The 15033-nt window shown below is 45.6% G+C and overlaps 2 protein-coding genes across 3 annotated transcripts; one reads left to right on the forward strand and one right to left on the reverse strand.

Annotated features, from left to right (window-relative positions):
* The first annotated feature begins 4898 nt into the window (after positions 1 to 4898).
* chchd4a (coiled-coil-helix-coiled-coil-helix domain containing 4a) lies at positions 4899 to 8672 on the forward strand. Its single transcript, XM_020491853.2, has 3 exons — positions 4899 to 5077; positions 5692 to 5790; positions 5960 to 8672. Exons 1-3 carry the CDS (start codon positions 5056 to 5058, stop codon positions 6343 to 6345), a joined length of 507 nt encoding a protein of 168 aa, XP_020347442.1. The 5' UTR covers positions 4899 to 5055; the 3' UTR covers positions 6346 to 8672.
* A 463-nt stretch (positions 8673 to 9135) lies between these two features.
* On the reverse strand, positions 9136 to 13848 carry LOC109876371 (netrin-4). 2 transcript variants are annotated; one of them, XM_031802979.1, is made up of 10 exons: positions 13224 to 13848; positions 12293 to 12762; positions 11845 to 12183; positions 11579 to 11705; positions 11099 to 11287; positions 10684 to 10900; positions 10435 to 10562; positions 10251 to 10319; positions 9975 to 10145; positions 9136 to 9844 (listed from the first exon to the last, which is right to left on the reverse strand). In XM_031802979.1, exons 1-10 carry the CDS (start codon positions 13306 to 13308, stop codon positions 9807 to 9809), a joined length of 1833 nt encoding a protein of 610 aa, XP_031658839.1. In that variant the 5' UTR covers positions 13309 to 13848; the 3' UTR covers positions 9136 to 9806. The 2 variants fall into 2 exon arrangements, with proteins under 2 accessions (XP_031658839.1, XP_031658804.1); XM_031802944.1 differs by having other exon boundaries at positions 9443 to 9806.
* Between the last annotated feature and the right edge of the window lie 1185 nt (positions 13849 to 15033).

The following is a 15033-nucleotide window of genomic DNA, read 5'->3' on the forward strand; positions in this document are numbered from 1 at the left end:
TAAAACTAAATGCATGCTCTTCAACCGATCGCTACCTGCACCTACCCGCCTGTCCAACATCACTACTCTGGACGGCTCTGACTTAGAATACGTGGACAACTACAAATACTTAGGTGTCTGGTTAGACTGTAAACTCTCCTTCCAGACCCATATCAAACATCTCCAATCCAAAGTTAAATCTAGAATTGTCTTCCTATTTCGCAACAAAGCATCCTTCACTCATGCTGCCAAACATACCCTTGTAAAACTGACCATCCTACCAATCCTCGACTTTGGCGATGTCATTTACAAAATAGCCTCCAATACCCTACTCAACAAATTGGATGCAGTCTATCACAGTGCCATCCGTTTTGTCACCAAAGCCCCATATACTACCCACCATTGCGACCTGTACGCTCTCGTTGGCTGGCCATCGCTTCATACTCGTCGCCAAACCCACTGGCTCCATGTCATCTACAAGACCCTGCTAGGTAAAGTCCCCCTTATCTCAGCTCGCTGGTCACCATAGCATCACCAACCTGTAGCACACGCTCCAGCAGGTATATCTCTCTAGTCACCCCCAAAACCAATTCTTTCTTTGGCCGCCTCTCCTTCCAGTTCTCTGCTGCCAATGACTGGAACAAACTACAAAAATCTCTGAAACTGGAAACACTTATCTCCCTCACCAGCTTTAAGCACCAACTGTCAGAGCAGCTCACAGATTACTGCACCTGTACATAGCCCACCTATAATTTAGCCCAAACAACTACCTCTTTCCCTACTGTATTTAATTTATTTATTTATTTTGCTCCTTTGCACCCCATTATTTTTATTTCTACTTTGCACATTCTTCCATTGCAAATCTACCATTCCAGTGTTTTACTTGCTATATTGTATTTACTTTGCCACCATGGCCTTTTTTTGCCTTTACCTCCCTTATCTCACCTCATTTGCTCACATCGTATATAGACTTGTTTATACTGTATTATTGACTGTATGTTTGTTTTACTCCATGTGTAACTCTGTGTCGTTGTATGTGTCGAACTGCTTTGCTTTATCTTGGCCAGGTCGCAATTGTAAATGAGAACTTGTTCTCAACTTGCCTACCTGGTTAAATAAAGGTGAAATAAATAAATTACTTAAAGACATGAAGGTCAGTCAATCCAGAAAATGTCAAGGACTTTTGAAGTTTCTTTGGGCCCCCGAGAGGCGCAGTGGTCTAAGGCACTACATCTCAGTGCTAGAGGTGTCACTACATACACTGGTTTGATTCCAGGCTGTATCACAACCAGCTGTGATTGGGAGTCCCGTCACGGCGCACAATTGGCCCAGCGACGTCCGGGTAAGGGTTTGGATGGGGTGGGCCGTCATTGTAAATAATAATTTATTCTTAACTGACTTGCCTGGATAAATAAAAACTATTTTTTTAAAGTTGCACAAACCGTCAAGCGCTGTGATGAAACTGGCTCATATGAGGACCGCCACAGGAAAGGAAGACCCAGAGTTACCTCTGCTGCAGAAGATAAGAGTTACCATTAGAGCTACCAGCCTCAGGAATTGGCAATTAACTGCACCTCACAGAGTTCAAGTAACAGACACATCTCAACATCAACTGTTCAGAGGAGACTGCGTGAAACAGGCCTTCTTGGTCGAATTGCTGAAAAGAAACCACTACTAAAGGACACCAATAATAAGAAGAGACTTGCTTTGGCCAAGAAACACGAGCAATGGACAGTAGACCGGTGGAAATCTGCCCTTTGGTTTGATGAGTCCAAATTTGAGATTTTGTTTACAACCGCCAAGTCTTTGTGAGACACAGAGTAGGTCAACGGATGATCTCTGCATGTGTGGTTCCCACCTTGAAGCATGGAGGAGGTGGCGTGATGGTGTGGGGGTGCTTTGCCGGTGACATTGTCTGCAATGTTTTTTAAAAACATTTAATTCAAGGTACACTTAACCAGCATGTCTACCACAGCATTGTGCAGCGATACACCATCCCATCTGGTTTGCGCTTAGTGGGACTATAGTTTGTTTTTAAACAGGACAATGACCCAACACACCTACAGGATATGTAAGGGCTATTTGACCAAGAGGAGAGGGATGGAGTGCTGCATCAGATGACCTGGCCTTCGCAATCACCTGACCTCAACCCAATTGAGATGGGTTGGGATGAGTTCAAATCAAATCAAATTTTATTTGTCACATATACATGGTTAGCAGATGTTAATGCGAGTGTAGCGAAATGCTTGTGCTTCTAGTTCCGACAATGCAGTAATAACCAAGAAGTAATCTAACTAACAATTCCAAAACTACTGTCTTATACACAGTGTAAGGGGATAAAGAATATGTACATAAGGATATATGAATGAGTGATGGTACAGAGCAGCATAGGCAAGATACAGTAGATGATATCGAGTACAGTATATATATGAGATGAGTATGTAAACAAAGTGGCATAGTTAAAGTGGCTAGTGATACATGTATTACATAAGGATGCAGTCGATGATATAGAGTACAGTATATACGTATGCATATGAGATGAATAATGTAGGGTAAGTAACATTATATAAGGTAGCATTGTTTAAAGTGGCTAGTGATATATTTACATCATTTCCCATCAATTCCCATTATTAAAGTGGCTGGAGTTGAGTCAGTGTCAGTGTGTTGGCAGCAGCCACTCAATGTTAGTGGTGGCTGTTTACCAGTCTGATGGCCTTGAGATAGAAGCTGTTTTTCAGTCTCTCGGTCCCAGCTTTGATGCACCTGTACTGACCTCGCCTTCTGGATGATAGCGGGGTGAACAGGCAGTGGCTCGGGTGGTTGATGTCCTTGATGATCTTTATGGCCTTCCTGTAACATCGGGTGGTGTAGGTGTCCTGGAGGGCAGGTAGTTTGCCCCCGGTGATGCGTTGTGCAGACCTCACTACCCTCTGGAGAGCCTTACGGTTGAGGGCGGAGCAGTTGCCGTACCAGGCGGTGATACAGCCCGCCTGGATGCTCTCTATTGTGCATCTGTAGAAGTTTGTGAGTGCTTTTGGTGACAAGCCGAATTTCTTCAGCCTCCTGAGGTTGAAGAGGCGCTGCTGCGCCTTCTTCACGATGCTGTCTGTGTGAGTGGAACAATTCAGTTTGTCTGTGATGTGTATGCCGAGGAACTTAAAACTTGCTACCCTCTCCACTACTGTTCCATCGATGTGGATAGGGGGTGTTCCCTCTGCTGTTTCCTGAAGTCCACAATCATCTCCTTAGTTTTGTTGACGTTGAGTGTGAGGTTATTTTCCTGACACCACACTCCGAGGGCCCTCACCTCCTCCCTGTAGGCCGTCTCGTCGTTGTTGGTAATCAAGCCTACCACTGTTGTGTCGTCCGCAAACTTGATGATTGAGTTGGAGGCGTGCGTGGCCACGCAGTCGTGGGTGAACAGGGAGTACAGGAGAGGGCTCAGAACGCACCCTTGTGGGGCCCCAGTGTTGAGGATCAGCGGGGAGGAGATGTTGTTGCCTACCCTCACCACCTGGGGGCGGCCCGTCAGGAAGTCCAGTACCCAGTTGCACAGGGCGGGGTCGAGACCCAGGGTCTCAAGCTTGATGACGAGCTTGGAGGGTACTATGGTGTTGAATGCCGAGCTGTAGTCGATGAACAGCATTCTCACATAGGTATTCCTCTTGTCCAGGTGGGTTAGGGCAGTGTGCAGTGTGGTTGAGATTGCATCGTCTGTGGACCTGTTTGGGCGGTAAACAAATTGGAGTGGGTCTAGGGTGTCAGGTAGGGTGGAGGTGATATGGTCCTTGACTAGTCTCTCAAAGCACTTCATGATGACGGAAGTGAGTGCTACGGGGCGGTAGTCGTTTAGCTCAGTTACCTTAGCTTTCTTGGGAACAGGAACAATGGTGGCCCTCTTGAAGCATGTGGGAACAGCAGACTGGTATAGGGATTGATTGAATATGTCCGTAAACACACCGGCCATCTGGTCTGCGCATGCTCTGAGGGCGCGGCTGGGGATGCCGTCTGGGCCTGCAGCCTTGCGAGGGTTAACACGTTTAAATGTCTTACTCACCTCGGCTGCAGTGAAGGAGAGGCCGCATGTTTTCGTTGCAGGCCGTGTCAGTGGCACTGTATTGTCCTCAAAGCGGGCAAAAAAGTTATTTAGTCTGCCTGGGAGCAAGACATCCTGGTCCGTGACTGGGCTGGAGAGTGAAGGAGAGTGAAGGAAAAGCAGCCAGCAAGTGCTCAGCATATGTGGAAACTCCTTCAAGACTGTTGGTAATGCATTCCTCATGGAACTGGTTGAGAGAATACCAAGAGTGTGCAAAATTGTCATCAAGGCAACTTCGAAGAATCTAAAATATATGTTGATTTATTTAACACTTTTTTGGTTACTAAAATCATTCCATGTGTGTTATTTCATAGTTTTGATGTCTTACCAATTATTCTACGATGTAGAAAATAGTAAAAATAAAGACTACCCCTTGAATGAATAGGTTTGTCCAAACCTTTAACTGGTGCTGCATATATTGCATTTGCTGGGGTGGCAGGGTAGCCTAGTGGTTAGAGTGTTGGACTAATAACTGAAAGGTTGCAAGTTCAAATCTCTGAGCTGACAAGGTACCAATCTGTCGTTCAGGCAGTTAATCCACTGTTCCTAGGCCGAAGATAAGAATTTGTTCTTAACTGACTTGCCTCATTAAATAAATAAAAAATGACAATGTCAACACTGTATATTTGATGTTATTTTAATGGGCAAAAAAAACCGTTTTTCTTTCATTAACAAGGACATTTTTAAGTGACCACAATCTTTTGAACGGTAGTGTATATTTTATATCCAGTGATTCACATTGGGGCATTTATTTGACATTGGAACATGCTTTAAAACCCACGTTGACGCTTTTTACGTAGGGGACTTTTATTTAGAATAATTTAGAAATTCCGTGACCCGGTAGTGCTTTTTTAGTGTTGCTGACAAGACACCGATAGCCGGGTGGTTATTAAATGTCTGCACAGTAGCTAATTGTTGGACAAAAACCGTCGTTACTTTTAAAACAAGTAGAGGAATGATAGATATTACCACCGGCAGTCATGTCGTACTGCAAGCAAGAGGGTAACGTTAATGGCGCACATCCTCACATTTTCATTCATTTCACTCGTGCAATGTCATTGACTGGCCTAGCATGTCAGCTAGCTGCTAGTAGCATGTCAGCGTTGCTTATTCCGGCGTTATTGGTGCACTAATTCCATGTAGATAGACCGTTATAGGTTCAACGAGGTCTATAACTAGGGCAATCAGATTATGTCAGTATTAATCCAATTTGTAGAGGTAGCTAGATAGGCTATTAGTAGAACGAGCCAGATAGCTAACGAGGCTTGAGGACTTTCAGAGCTGTCAAAGAGCAGGTCATGTCAGGTGACAGTTCAGTCTGTTTTATATCAGGACCCTGTTGACTTAACACTGTGTGCAGAACTCTGTTGAAAAACAGCTGTTGAATTGTTAACTTAACAGCTATTATGGCCAACATTAATAGTCTACAGCGTGCAATGAGCCAATAGATAAATGCACTGTTGTTTTTGGGGGGTCGATCAGACAATATACACAATATTAACCATTACATTTTATTGACTCCCACTTTGATTTAAAACCAGCCTGGAAACCGGGGAGGGAAGTGCATTTAGTTGCCATCTGTCATGCTGACCTCACCTATGTTTTCTCCTTGCCAGGTAAAGATCGCATTATTTTTGTTACCAAGGAAGACCATGAAGCGCCCAGCAACGCTGAGCTCATTGCAGATGACCCCAATGACCCCTACGAAGATCAGGGTCAGTGGGCTGTAGATTCTCTGAATTCATGTTGGGGATGTGGAAGGATTATGAAATACTCATCAGTAGTGTAGTCATTACAAAGATACCAAAGAGGTGTATACTGAAGAATGATGAAGGGTTGCAATTACAACCATGTCAGTACATTATTATATCCCTATTCCTCTAGGCCTGATCCTGCCCAGTGGGGAGATCAACTGGAACTGTCCATGCCTGGGAGGGATGGCTAGCGGGCCCTGTGGGACACAGTTCAAGGAGGCCTTCTCCTGCTTCCACTACAGCAATGAAGAGGTGAAGGGTTCAGAGTGTATTGACAACTTCCGTGCTATGCAGGAGTGTATGGAGAAGTACCCCGAGCTCTACCCCCAGGAGGACGAGAATGAGGGAGCTGACGCTGCTGCCCCTCCCCTTGTTGATTCTACTGCCCCTGTGCCCACAGAGGACTCTTCCCCAGCCTCAGTGCCCTCTAGTAACTCTACCCCGTCCCCACCAACACCTGAATCTGCCCCGTCATCCGACAATACACCACCAACAGACAGCCAGGCTGCCAGCTAAAATCACCCAGCATCCCCCAGTCTCTCTCTTAAACCACTGCCGAGCACAGGCCACTTTCATGGGAGATCAGCTGTGTGTTCACTGGTGCCTCAGACTTTATATCTTGGTTCAACTTTCATCACAAAGGATAATGACTTTAAAGGGGGGCTAGTACTGCAGAGGAGTTCTATCTCTTCCAGGGAATATCAGTTAATTCTGTGAGAGGAGGAGGCTTTATTGTAGTGGTTGTTTGAGCTCCTGAGGTTCTTACAGTGCCAAGTTTGTAGAGGGGCGGGGGTCAGTTTCTGCAGGGGACTTTAGTTAAGACTCGCAACCAACATATTTTTCTGCTTATCAAGCTTCAAATCAGATGTGTTGTGCCATTCTACGTTAATGCTACACTGGAGGTGTGTAACCTTCTGTCAATGTTACTGTTAGTTTGTGATTACTTGACTTCATGTTTGTGCTTGACAGATCTAAGCAATTGAGCTAGTATTAAAGCTTGATTACTCTTGTTCTCAGTTGCTGGTCAAAGATCATGTGACATGTCTGTTTTTCCCACTTAAGTTTTGTCAAAAGTCCTGAATGTCGCTGGTGGCAGGAAGTTTTTCCACCAACCTGTATTTTTCAGTTAAATCTGAGTTTCAGCACAGACTACATTGCCTCACTATATTATATAATAGATTTTTCCATCAAATGACCACCCTAAGAAAGTGGAAATCCATTGTGTCTATGCAATCATTTCCTCTAAGGAGAGAATGAAACACTGCGAGCCAACTGGGGTTTTGTTATGAAGTGCATAATGGAGATGTATTTAATGCATACATTTACGCAAATCACAATGACATCAATACATGATTTATGTGAAAATCTGAGATGCAGTGAGTGTGTAAATCTCAGGAATCGGGCCTTTTGAGATCCTATTGGTCATGTAGTGTATGTGGACACCTCTTAAAACATCTTCCAAAATCATGGGCAAAGGTGTTCAATAGGGTTGAGGTCAGGGCTCTGTGCAGGCCAGTCAAGTTTTTCCACACCAAGCTAAACAAACCATTTCTGCATGGAACTCGCTTTGTAGGGTGGCAGGTAGCCTAGTGGTTAGAGCGTTGGACTAGTAACTGAAAGGTTTCAATATCAAATCCCTGAGCTGACAAGGTAAAAATATGTCATTCTGCCCCTGAACAAGGCACTTAACCCACTGTTCCTAGGCCGTCATTGAACTTGCCCAGTTAAATAAAGGTAAAAGAAAACAAAATAGTGCATAGGGGCATTGTCAAGCTGATACAGGAAATGGCTTCCCCAAACTGTTACCACAATGTTGGAAACACAGAATCGTCCAGAATGTCATTACATAGTGTCGCGTTAAGATTTCCCTTCACTGGAACTAACGGGCCTAGCCTGAACTGTGAAAAACAGTTGGTGCTATGCATTGGGGCAGGTAGCGAACTCCTGGCATCTGCCAAAACCAGATTTGTCTATCGGACTGCCAAAAGGTGTAGTGTGATTATCACTACAGCGAATGAGTTTCCACTGCTCCTAATGTCCAATGGCGGCGAGCTTTACACCACTCTAGCCGATTCTTGGCATTGTGTGCTGCTAATAAATGGCCATGGAAACCCATTTCATGAAGCTCCCGACGAACAGTTATTTTGCTGACGTTACTTCCAGAGGCAGTTTGGAACTCGGCAGTGAGTGTTACAACCGAGGATGGATTAATTGGCGGTCCCGTTCTGTGAGCTTGTGTGGCCTACCACTTCATGGCTGAGCCGCCGTTGCTCCTAGATGTTTCCACTTCACAATAACAGCACTTACAGTTGACCAGGACAGCTCTAGCAGGGTAGAAATTCGACGAGCTGACTTGTTGGAAAGGTGGCATCCTATGAAGGTGCCACATTGGAAGTCACTGAGCTCTTCAGTAAGGCCATTCTAATTCCAATATTTGTCCATGAAGATTACATGGCTGTGTGCTCAATTTTATACACCTGTCAGCAAAGGTATGACTGAAATAGCCTAATCCGCTAATTTGAATGGGTGTACGCATACACTATATACACAAAAGTATGTATTTTCTAGTTAGAGGGTTCTGAAAGGCCAAATATGTTTGGTGCTGGCTGCTTTTATCAACAACTCCTGTTCTTATGAAGAAAGGCTGGTGAGTGTATATATACAGTTGCATCTAGACAGGTGCAAGGCAATCATTGTACAAAAACGATTTAGTCAATGTTGAAATTGTGCAAAGCTTGAGTATCCATCCACAGGCGCTTCCTTCACCTGCTTTTAAAACATAATTTAAACCTTAATGGACTGCTACTCCTATTTAACCTCTCCTGATTAAAGTTAATACTGAACCATGTCTCATTTCCTCTTTCACACCTTTCTAATCTTATGTTTAAATCCTTCAAACACAAATGAAGCTACCTATTCATATATACGACTGGCCCATGATGCTTTGAAAGTGATTCTTCCTCAGGGATCCTGAGTTTATTCTTTGGTAAAACTGCACCACACACACAGCCTTGGATTAAGATATTAGCTACATTTTCGTAACACTTAAGTTTCTCAGGTTTATCTTTTGATGTACTTTGTAGGCCCTATTTGTTGATGGAAAAGAAGATGGCGATGGCAATGTGTAGACTTAGATTACCACCAGACCTGCACCCTGCGATTGCACTACGCTGAAGAGAGACATGGAGAAGAACAATAGAAAAGAAAATGGAGTGTGGCCTGACCTGGGAAACCCCCCCACCAAGAAGGCTGCAGACTAGAGCAGTGCACTCTCTTGTGTGCCTCAATATTTAAGTAAGTAGGTGTATTTTTAGCATTTTAATTGGAACACTAAATGATCGGAATTGGATACTGATAAATATATAGTACACTAAAAGCAGAGAATGGAATGTAATATATTGTTATAGAACCTAGTAGGCATTTTGATGTTATCATTAAAGGCATGGCTTTTGACATACACAAAGTCTGTAAAGCTTGTATACCAGGGTTTGTTGTGTCTGATAGTTAACACTGGCTTGCAGAAAATAATGGCTCAAATATGACTACCCAAACATTCATTGGATTCCAGAAGGATGCTTAAAAAAAAAGTTTGTGTGGTATTTCCCCCAAGTTAAATCATCTTCACAAGAATGGCTCAAAAGATTCCAGTCAGTCCTCTTTGCATCATATGGCAGGGTTGTAGTCTTTTAGGGGGAAGATTTTCCATAGCCGTCATTGGTCAAGACACTCGGTCAAGCCTTTTCCACTGACTTTCAGTCCCTTTCCTGAATTATCCATTGAACCAGTGATACAACCCTCAATTTCCTTTCAAATTGCTCTGTTATGGGTTTGGAGAGGGTGTTCTGGGCAGCCCTGCCTTAGGCCCTCCGATATGTGGGTCCCCAGTTGAGGGGTCCAGGGAACCACCACACTCTGCATGGTGACCAGCAGCCGCTCTGTCTCTACCTCCTCTGGACCCGCCAGTAGGTACTCCACACCTAGAAGAAGAGGGAGAGGAGAGGGTTCAGCCTCCATCCTGTTTAGAAGAACATATATCAGAGTGAACAGAGTAGCTACCAACCTTGTGGAAAAATAAGGATGATATTTAGAACATGACTGAATATAGTCGCACAATATTCTGTTCAGTGATGTATAAATTGGGCTACCTGGATTAAGGATGGGGCAGGTGCACCCCCGGCTAGTCCAGGAGAGGGGGTAGATACTGTGGGTGCCCTGGGAGAGAGGCACCTGTCCTGAACGCAGGACCTTGCGAACTTTGACCTGTACCTCTGCGTGGCTCCCCTTGTCATGAGCTGACAACACACTGGCTTTGATCACTGCCACAGACACACATGGAGACATACATCACTGAAAGGGTGAAGGGTACATTTAAAAGAATGTAGGATGTGTACAGTATGTGAGAACCTTGGGAAATATTTTACCATAGGCATATTTGGTCTTGCAGAGATCTGAGACACTCCTCAACTTTCTCTCCTTACAACTGCATTTCCCTGGAAGGAGCCATAGACAGTGTCAGCAGCACAATATGTTTATTCAAACCCCTGAAGGCAAGCAATAAGTAGTGGGTGGTGCATGACTCTAATGCTAGTGTGAAATATTATTCACCTGTGTAGTGCAGGGCAGAGACTGACAGTTGCTTTGACCACACTGGCTCACCCTCAGTGGTCAAGGCATGGTCCATGGCAAGAATCTTGCCTCCCATAGGTATATTTAAAACCTGGTTATTTGCATAGCTGATGAAGTGACAATGAGAATACAGAGGTAAGATATTATTGTGGAGTGAAACTGGAAATAGGAAAGAAAGTCACATATGAAGTGTTAGATTTAGTAGTGAGAAATGGGCTTAGGGTTTACCTGTCCAGGCAGAGCCCAGTGTGGGGGTCACAGTTTTGGGGACAAGCACAGGGTTTGCACCCCTCTCCCCCAAAGCCCCAGTATCCAGGGAGGCAGTGGTTGCAGCCTGTTCCCCCCACACCCGGTCTGCAATGGCACTGTCCACTCCTGGGGTGGCACCATCGGCCCTCCTCCCCAGAGATGGCTGGTAATGAGCCCAGTGGGTCACACCAACAACCTGTTAGCGAAAGAGCGAAACAGAGACGCACAGACTTAGCAAGAACACACACACCCTCTCCCTTGTTTCGTCTCGCTCTATCCCCACGTTGTTACAAATCCATACCACTAGAGGGAGATAATGTTTTAATATACACATGTTTTCAGTTTCAAGTAGAGTTCTTTAACTTTGACTTGTCTGTAGGTTATCCTGACTTACGTGTGCAGATGTGGGGGGAGTTGAGGGGCATGGCTGGTTGGCGGTGGTAACCGTGGCGACAGCGCTGGCACCTGCGCCCAGCTGTATTGTGTTGGCAGTCGTCACAGACACCCCCACTGGTGCCCTCCAAGGACAGCCACGCCCTCTTGGAGAAATGACAGCTCTCTGCATGGCCGTGACACTCACACTCTGGAGCACAGGGAGACAACGACAGGACAGGGGAGAGGATGGAGCGGTTAGTAAGGAGGAAAAATATTATTTAATGACACCCAACAGTAGGGTTGCCAACACTCCCAGTTTAGCTTGGAGTCTTGACCTCCCTGCATGTTCTACAACTTTTCCAGGAGATTTTGTTAATGTTTGAATTAAACTAATAACTGAAATGTAAACAATGTTGAAGTATTTCTATAATCTCTCAACATGAGCTTGATTTGAGCTGGCAACCCAACAGGGCCTGATCCCTTTTAGTAGGGCACTCACTATGACACGGGTGTGGCTCCCCACTGCTGCCATTGGCTGGCTTCCAGGACTGGTCATTGTAGAGTGGGCCACACCTTTCACAGTGTTCTCCTGCTGTGTGGTGAGTGCACACACACCTGCCAGCCACCTGCAATAAACATCAGGTCTATTGGCCCCATGTGACAAATATAATTTCATTTGAAACATCCACAATAAAAGGACAAGCATAGCTACTTAAGGGTTTTTAAAGAACACAGATACACACAGGCTGAGCAGACCACACTCACCATGTCCTTCGGTGTGTCCTGTCCACCTCTGTGGGGTAAGCAGTGTTCTGCATGGCCATGACAGAGACAGGTCCCCCGAGCCAGGAGAGTGTAAATGGCAAATGGGGCTGAGGCAGGGGCCTCTGAGCTGGGCTGGGGGGAAGGGAGAAGGGGAAGATTCAGGTCCGCAGGAGGTTTGAAGAGTCTGATGGAGGAAGAAGAGGTGGAAGGCGCAACAGATAATGGGCAGGTCTGAGCCTTGAGAAGTCTGAGGCGGAGGTTGGTGAGGGTCAGCTGGGAAAGGCCCTCTGGACTGTAGGGGTCAACTAATCCACCAGGACCCAGAGTCCGAAATATCACCTGTGAGAAACATAAGGGTCTACTGTCTATATACTGTATGTCTACTATGCTTCTAGAACTCTGCTTTTGTCTTACCCCACAAAGTGCATGAGACACTCTGTCCTCTTACCTCTCCCCTGCTGCACGGCTTGGCACTGGAGTACCGGGACGTACACCGCGAGCCATGCTGACTGGTGTCATCAGGAAGACCAAACGCCAGACTGCAGTTCTGTGCAAACAGCTTGAGTGTTTCCCACGTCCGGCCGAAGTCCTGCGAGCGCTCCATGGCCATGGCAGCGGGCCTGGGTGAGTGGAACAGCAGCACCACATGGGTCAGACAGAAACGGGTCTCCAGGTCCAGACGGACCTCCTCCACTTGGTCAGTGCCCACGCCCGAGCCCCACCAGGTGTCTGGGTGCAGGAAGGGATCATCCACCATGTGGGCAGGAGGGTGGAGATGATCTGGACAGGTGTGGAGGGGAGTGGGGCATGGGGAGTGGTGGGACCCATTCCCACAGCAGCCTGAGAGGGTGGTGAGGGTCCTACCACTGGCCAGGTTGCCAATGGGAGGACTGCAGGCATGGTCTACACACCTGGAGGCTGAATATGGGGTGGATGAAGAGAGTTAATGCAGAAGAAATATAAAATAAGCTCTCTCATAACTGCATATTGGTTACTTTCCCATGGGAGGGTGTCAATGCACTCAGAGCGTCCAGCAGGAAAGGGAGCAATGTGCGCATGCACGTGTATCTCAGGTTGCATCTTCCAAGGTAACACAATAATATCAGAGTAAATCGGGCGATAGGCTACTGAGAGTTATCAAGAACGAGTTTCGATCTTTTCCAGTCATAACTGTGAAGATAAGGCAGATAACGGAACCGCAGCTGGTGGCACTGTGTGCCCAATTCATCCCACAATGGAATTTGTTATGATAAATTCCTATAATCCACTGCGTCGTTACAATAGCGACAAAAAGGCGAAGCCAACAGAAGCAGTAATATTATGGCCAAAAATCTAACCTAAATCTAACTATCATATCAAATTAATTGATGGCCACTCACCTGTCCCGCTGTGCATGAACGCTACAATTAAAGCGCAGTTAATCGCCAGCATCTCAAATCGAAGGCGACCTTCAAATCGTTTCATAGGTTTTTGACAATCCACCTGGATGGATTATTAGCAATCCAATGACAAGAAAACTCCCCACAGTCAAATAGTCGTATTATTCTTGGCAGCAGTGCAGATGCGCCTTAGCATCACATGCGTTTGTTTATTCCAGAAATGACCGCATTCCAATGAGAACCGCACAATTTCGCATAGCCTACATCCCAATCTATCGCTTGAAGTCCAATAGAGCCGCAGTTTGATTCAGCTATACGCTTTGTCTGAAATCTTTAATAATGACGACAGGGAAATGATTGTTTTCGCATTCAGAGCATCAGCATTAACAATTAAAATTAGTCAATGAAGTGTGTCCCGTACGCGGCTGGTCCATGTCTCTCAACGATAGAGTCAGACGATGCCCTGTCCCGACTTCTGAGCTATTACCAAATAGCTGACGAAAATAGCCCCAGGGCACTAAATTTTTAGGGCCGGCCTTGATAGCACATTGTCACACGGTGGATACTAGCCTATAAGGTTTCCCAAACTTGCTCCTGCCCCCCCTGGGTGCACGTTTTTTTTTTTGCCCTAGCACTACACAGTTGATTCAAATCATCAAAGCTTGATAATGAGTTGGTTATTGGAATCAGCTCTAGCTGACTAAACTCAACTCCATGAGTTATGATGAAGTTGCTTGGCGACTAGTGAGGGCGGATTGGAGCTCCGACATCGCATTAAAATAGTTTTTATCAAAAACTACAGATTTCAACACCCAAAGAATAGCCCTCATTAATGCTTGCAACTAATAGCTGACATTTACACAGATCGATTTCATGTGTAAATGAGGGATATTCTTTTGGTGCTGAAATCCGTCGTTTTTATAAAAATATATATTTTGATGTAATGTCAGAGCTCCACTCCAATTAAGCTGGTGCTTAAAGCTAGTGAGTGAGATATGAGTCTCCAGCTTCAGTGATTTTTGCAGTTCGTTCCAGTCATTGGCAGCAGAGAACTGGAAGGAAAGGCAGCTGAATGAGGAATTGGCTTTGGGGGTGACCAGTGAAATATACCTGCTGGAGTGCGTGCTACGGGAGGGTGCTGCTATGGTGACCAGTGAGCTGAGATAAGGCGGGGCTTTACCTAGCAACGAATTATAGATGACCTGGAGCCAGTGGGTTTGTTAGGGATGGAAATTTCTGGGTTTTTGGTCTTCCTAAGCCAGGATTCAGACACGGCTAGGACATCCGGGTTGGCAGGGTGTGCTTGGACAGTGAAAAAAACAAATTTAGGGAGGAGGCTTCTAATGTTAACATGCATAAAACCAAGGCTTTTACGGTTACAGAAGTCAACCAATGAGAGCGCCTGGGAATGGGAGTGGAGCTAGGCACTGCAGGGCCTGGATTAACCTCCACATCACCAGAGGAACAGAGGAGGAGTAGGATAAGGGTACGGCTAAAGGCTAAAAGAACTGGTCATCTAGTACTTTCAGAAAAGAGAGTAAAAGGAGTAGATTTCTGGGCATGGTAGAATAGATTCAAGGCATAATGTACAGACAAGGGTATGGTAGGATGTGAATACAATGGGGGTAAACCTGTGCATAGAGTCACGATGAAAGAGATATTGTCTCTAGAAATATCATTTAAACCAGGTGATGTCACCGCATGTGTGGTAGGTGGAACTATAGTGTTAACTATTCAACACCATAGTACCCTCCAAGCTCGTCATCAAGTTCGAGACCCTGGGTCTCGACCCCGCCCTGTGCAACTGGGT

Source organism: Oncorhynchus kisutch, linkage group LG1 (assembly GCF_002021735.2).
Source record: "Oncorhynchus kisutch isolate 150728-3 linkage group LG1, Okis_V2, whole genome shotgun sequence".
Taxonomy (NCBI): Eukaryota; Metazoa; Chordata; class Actinopteri; order Salmoniformes; family Salmonidae; genus Oncorhynchus; species Oncorhynchus kisutch.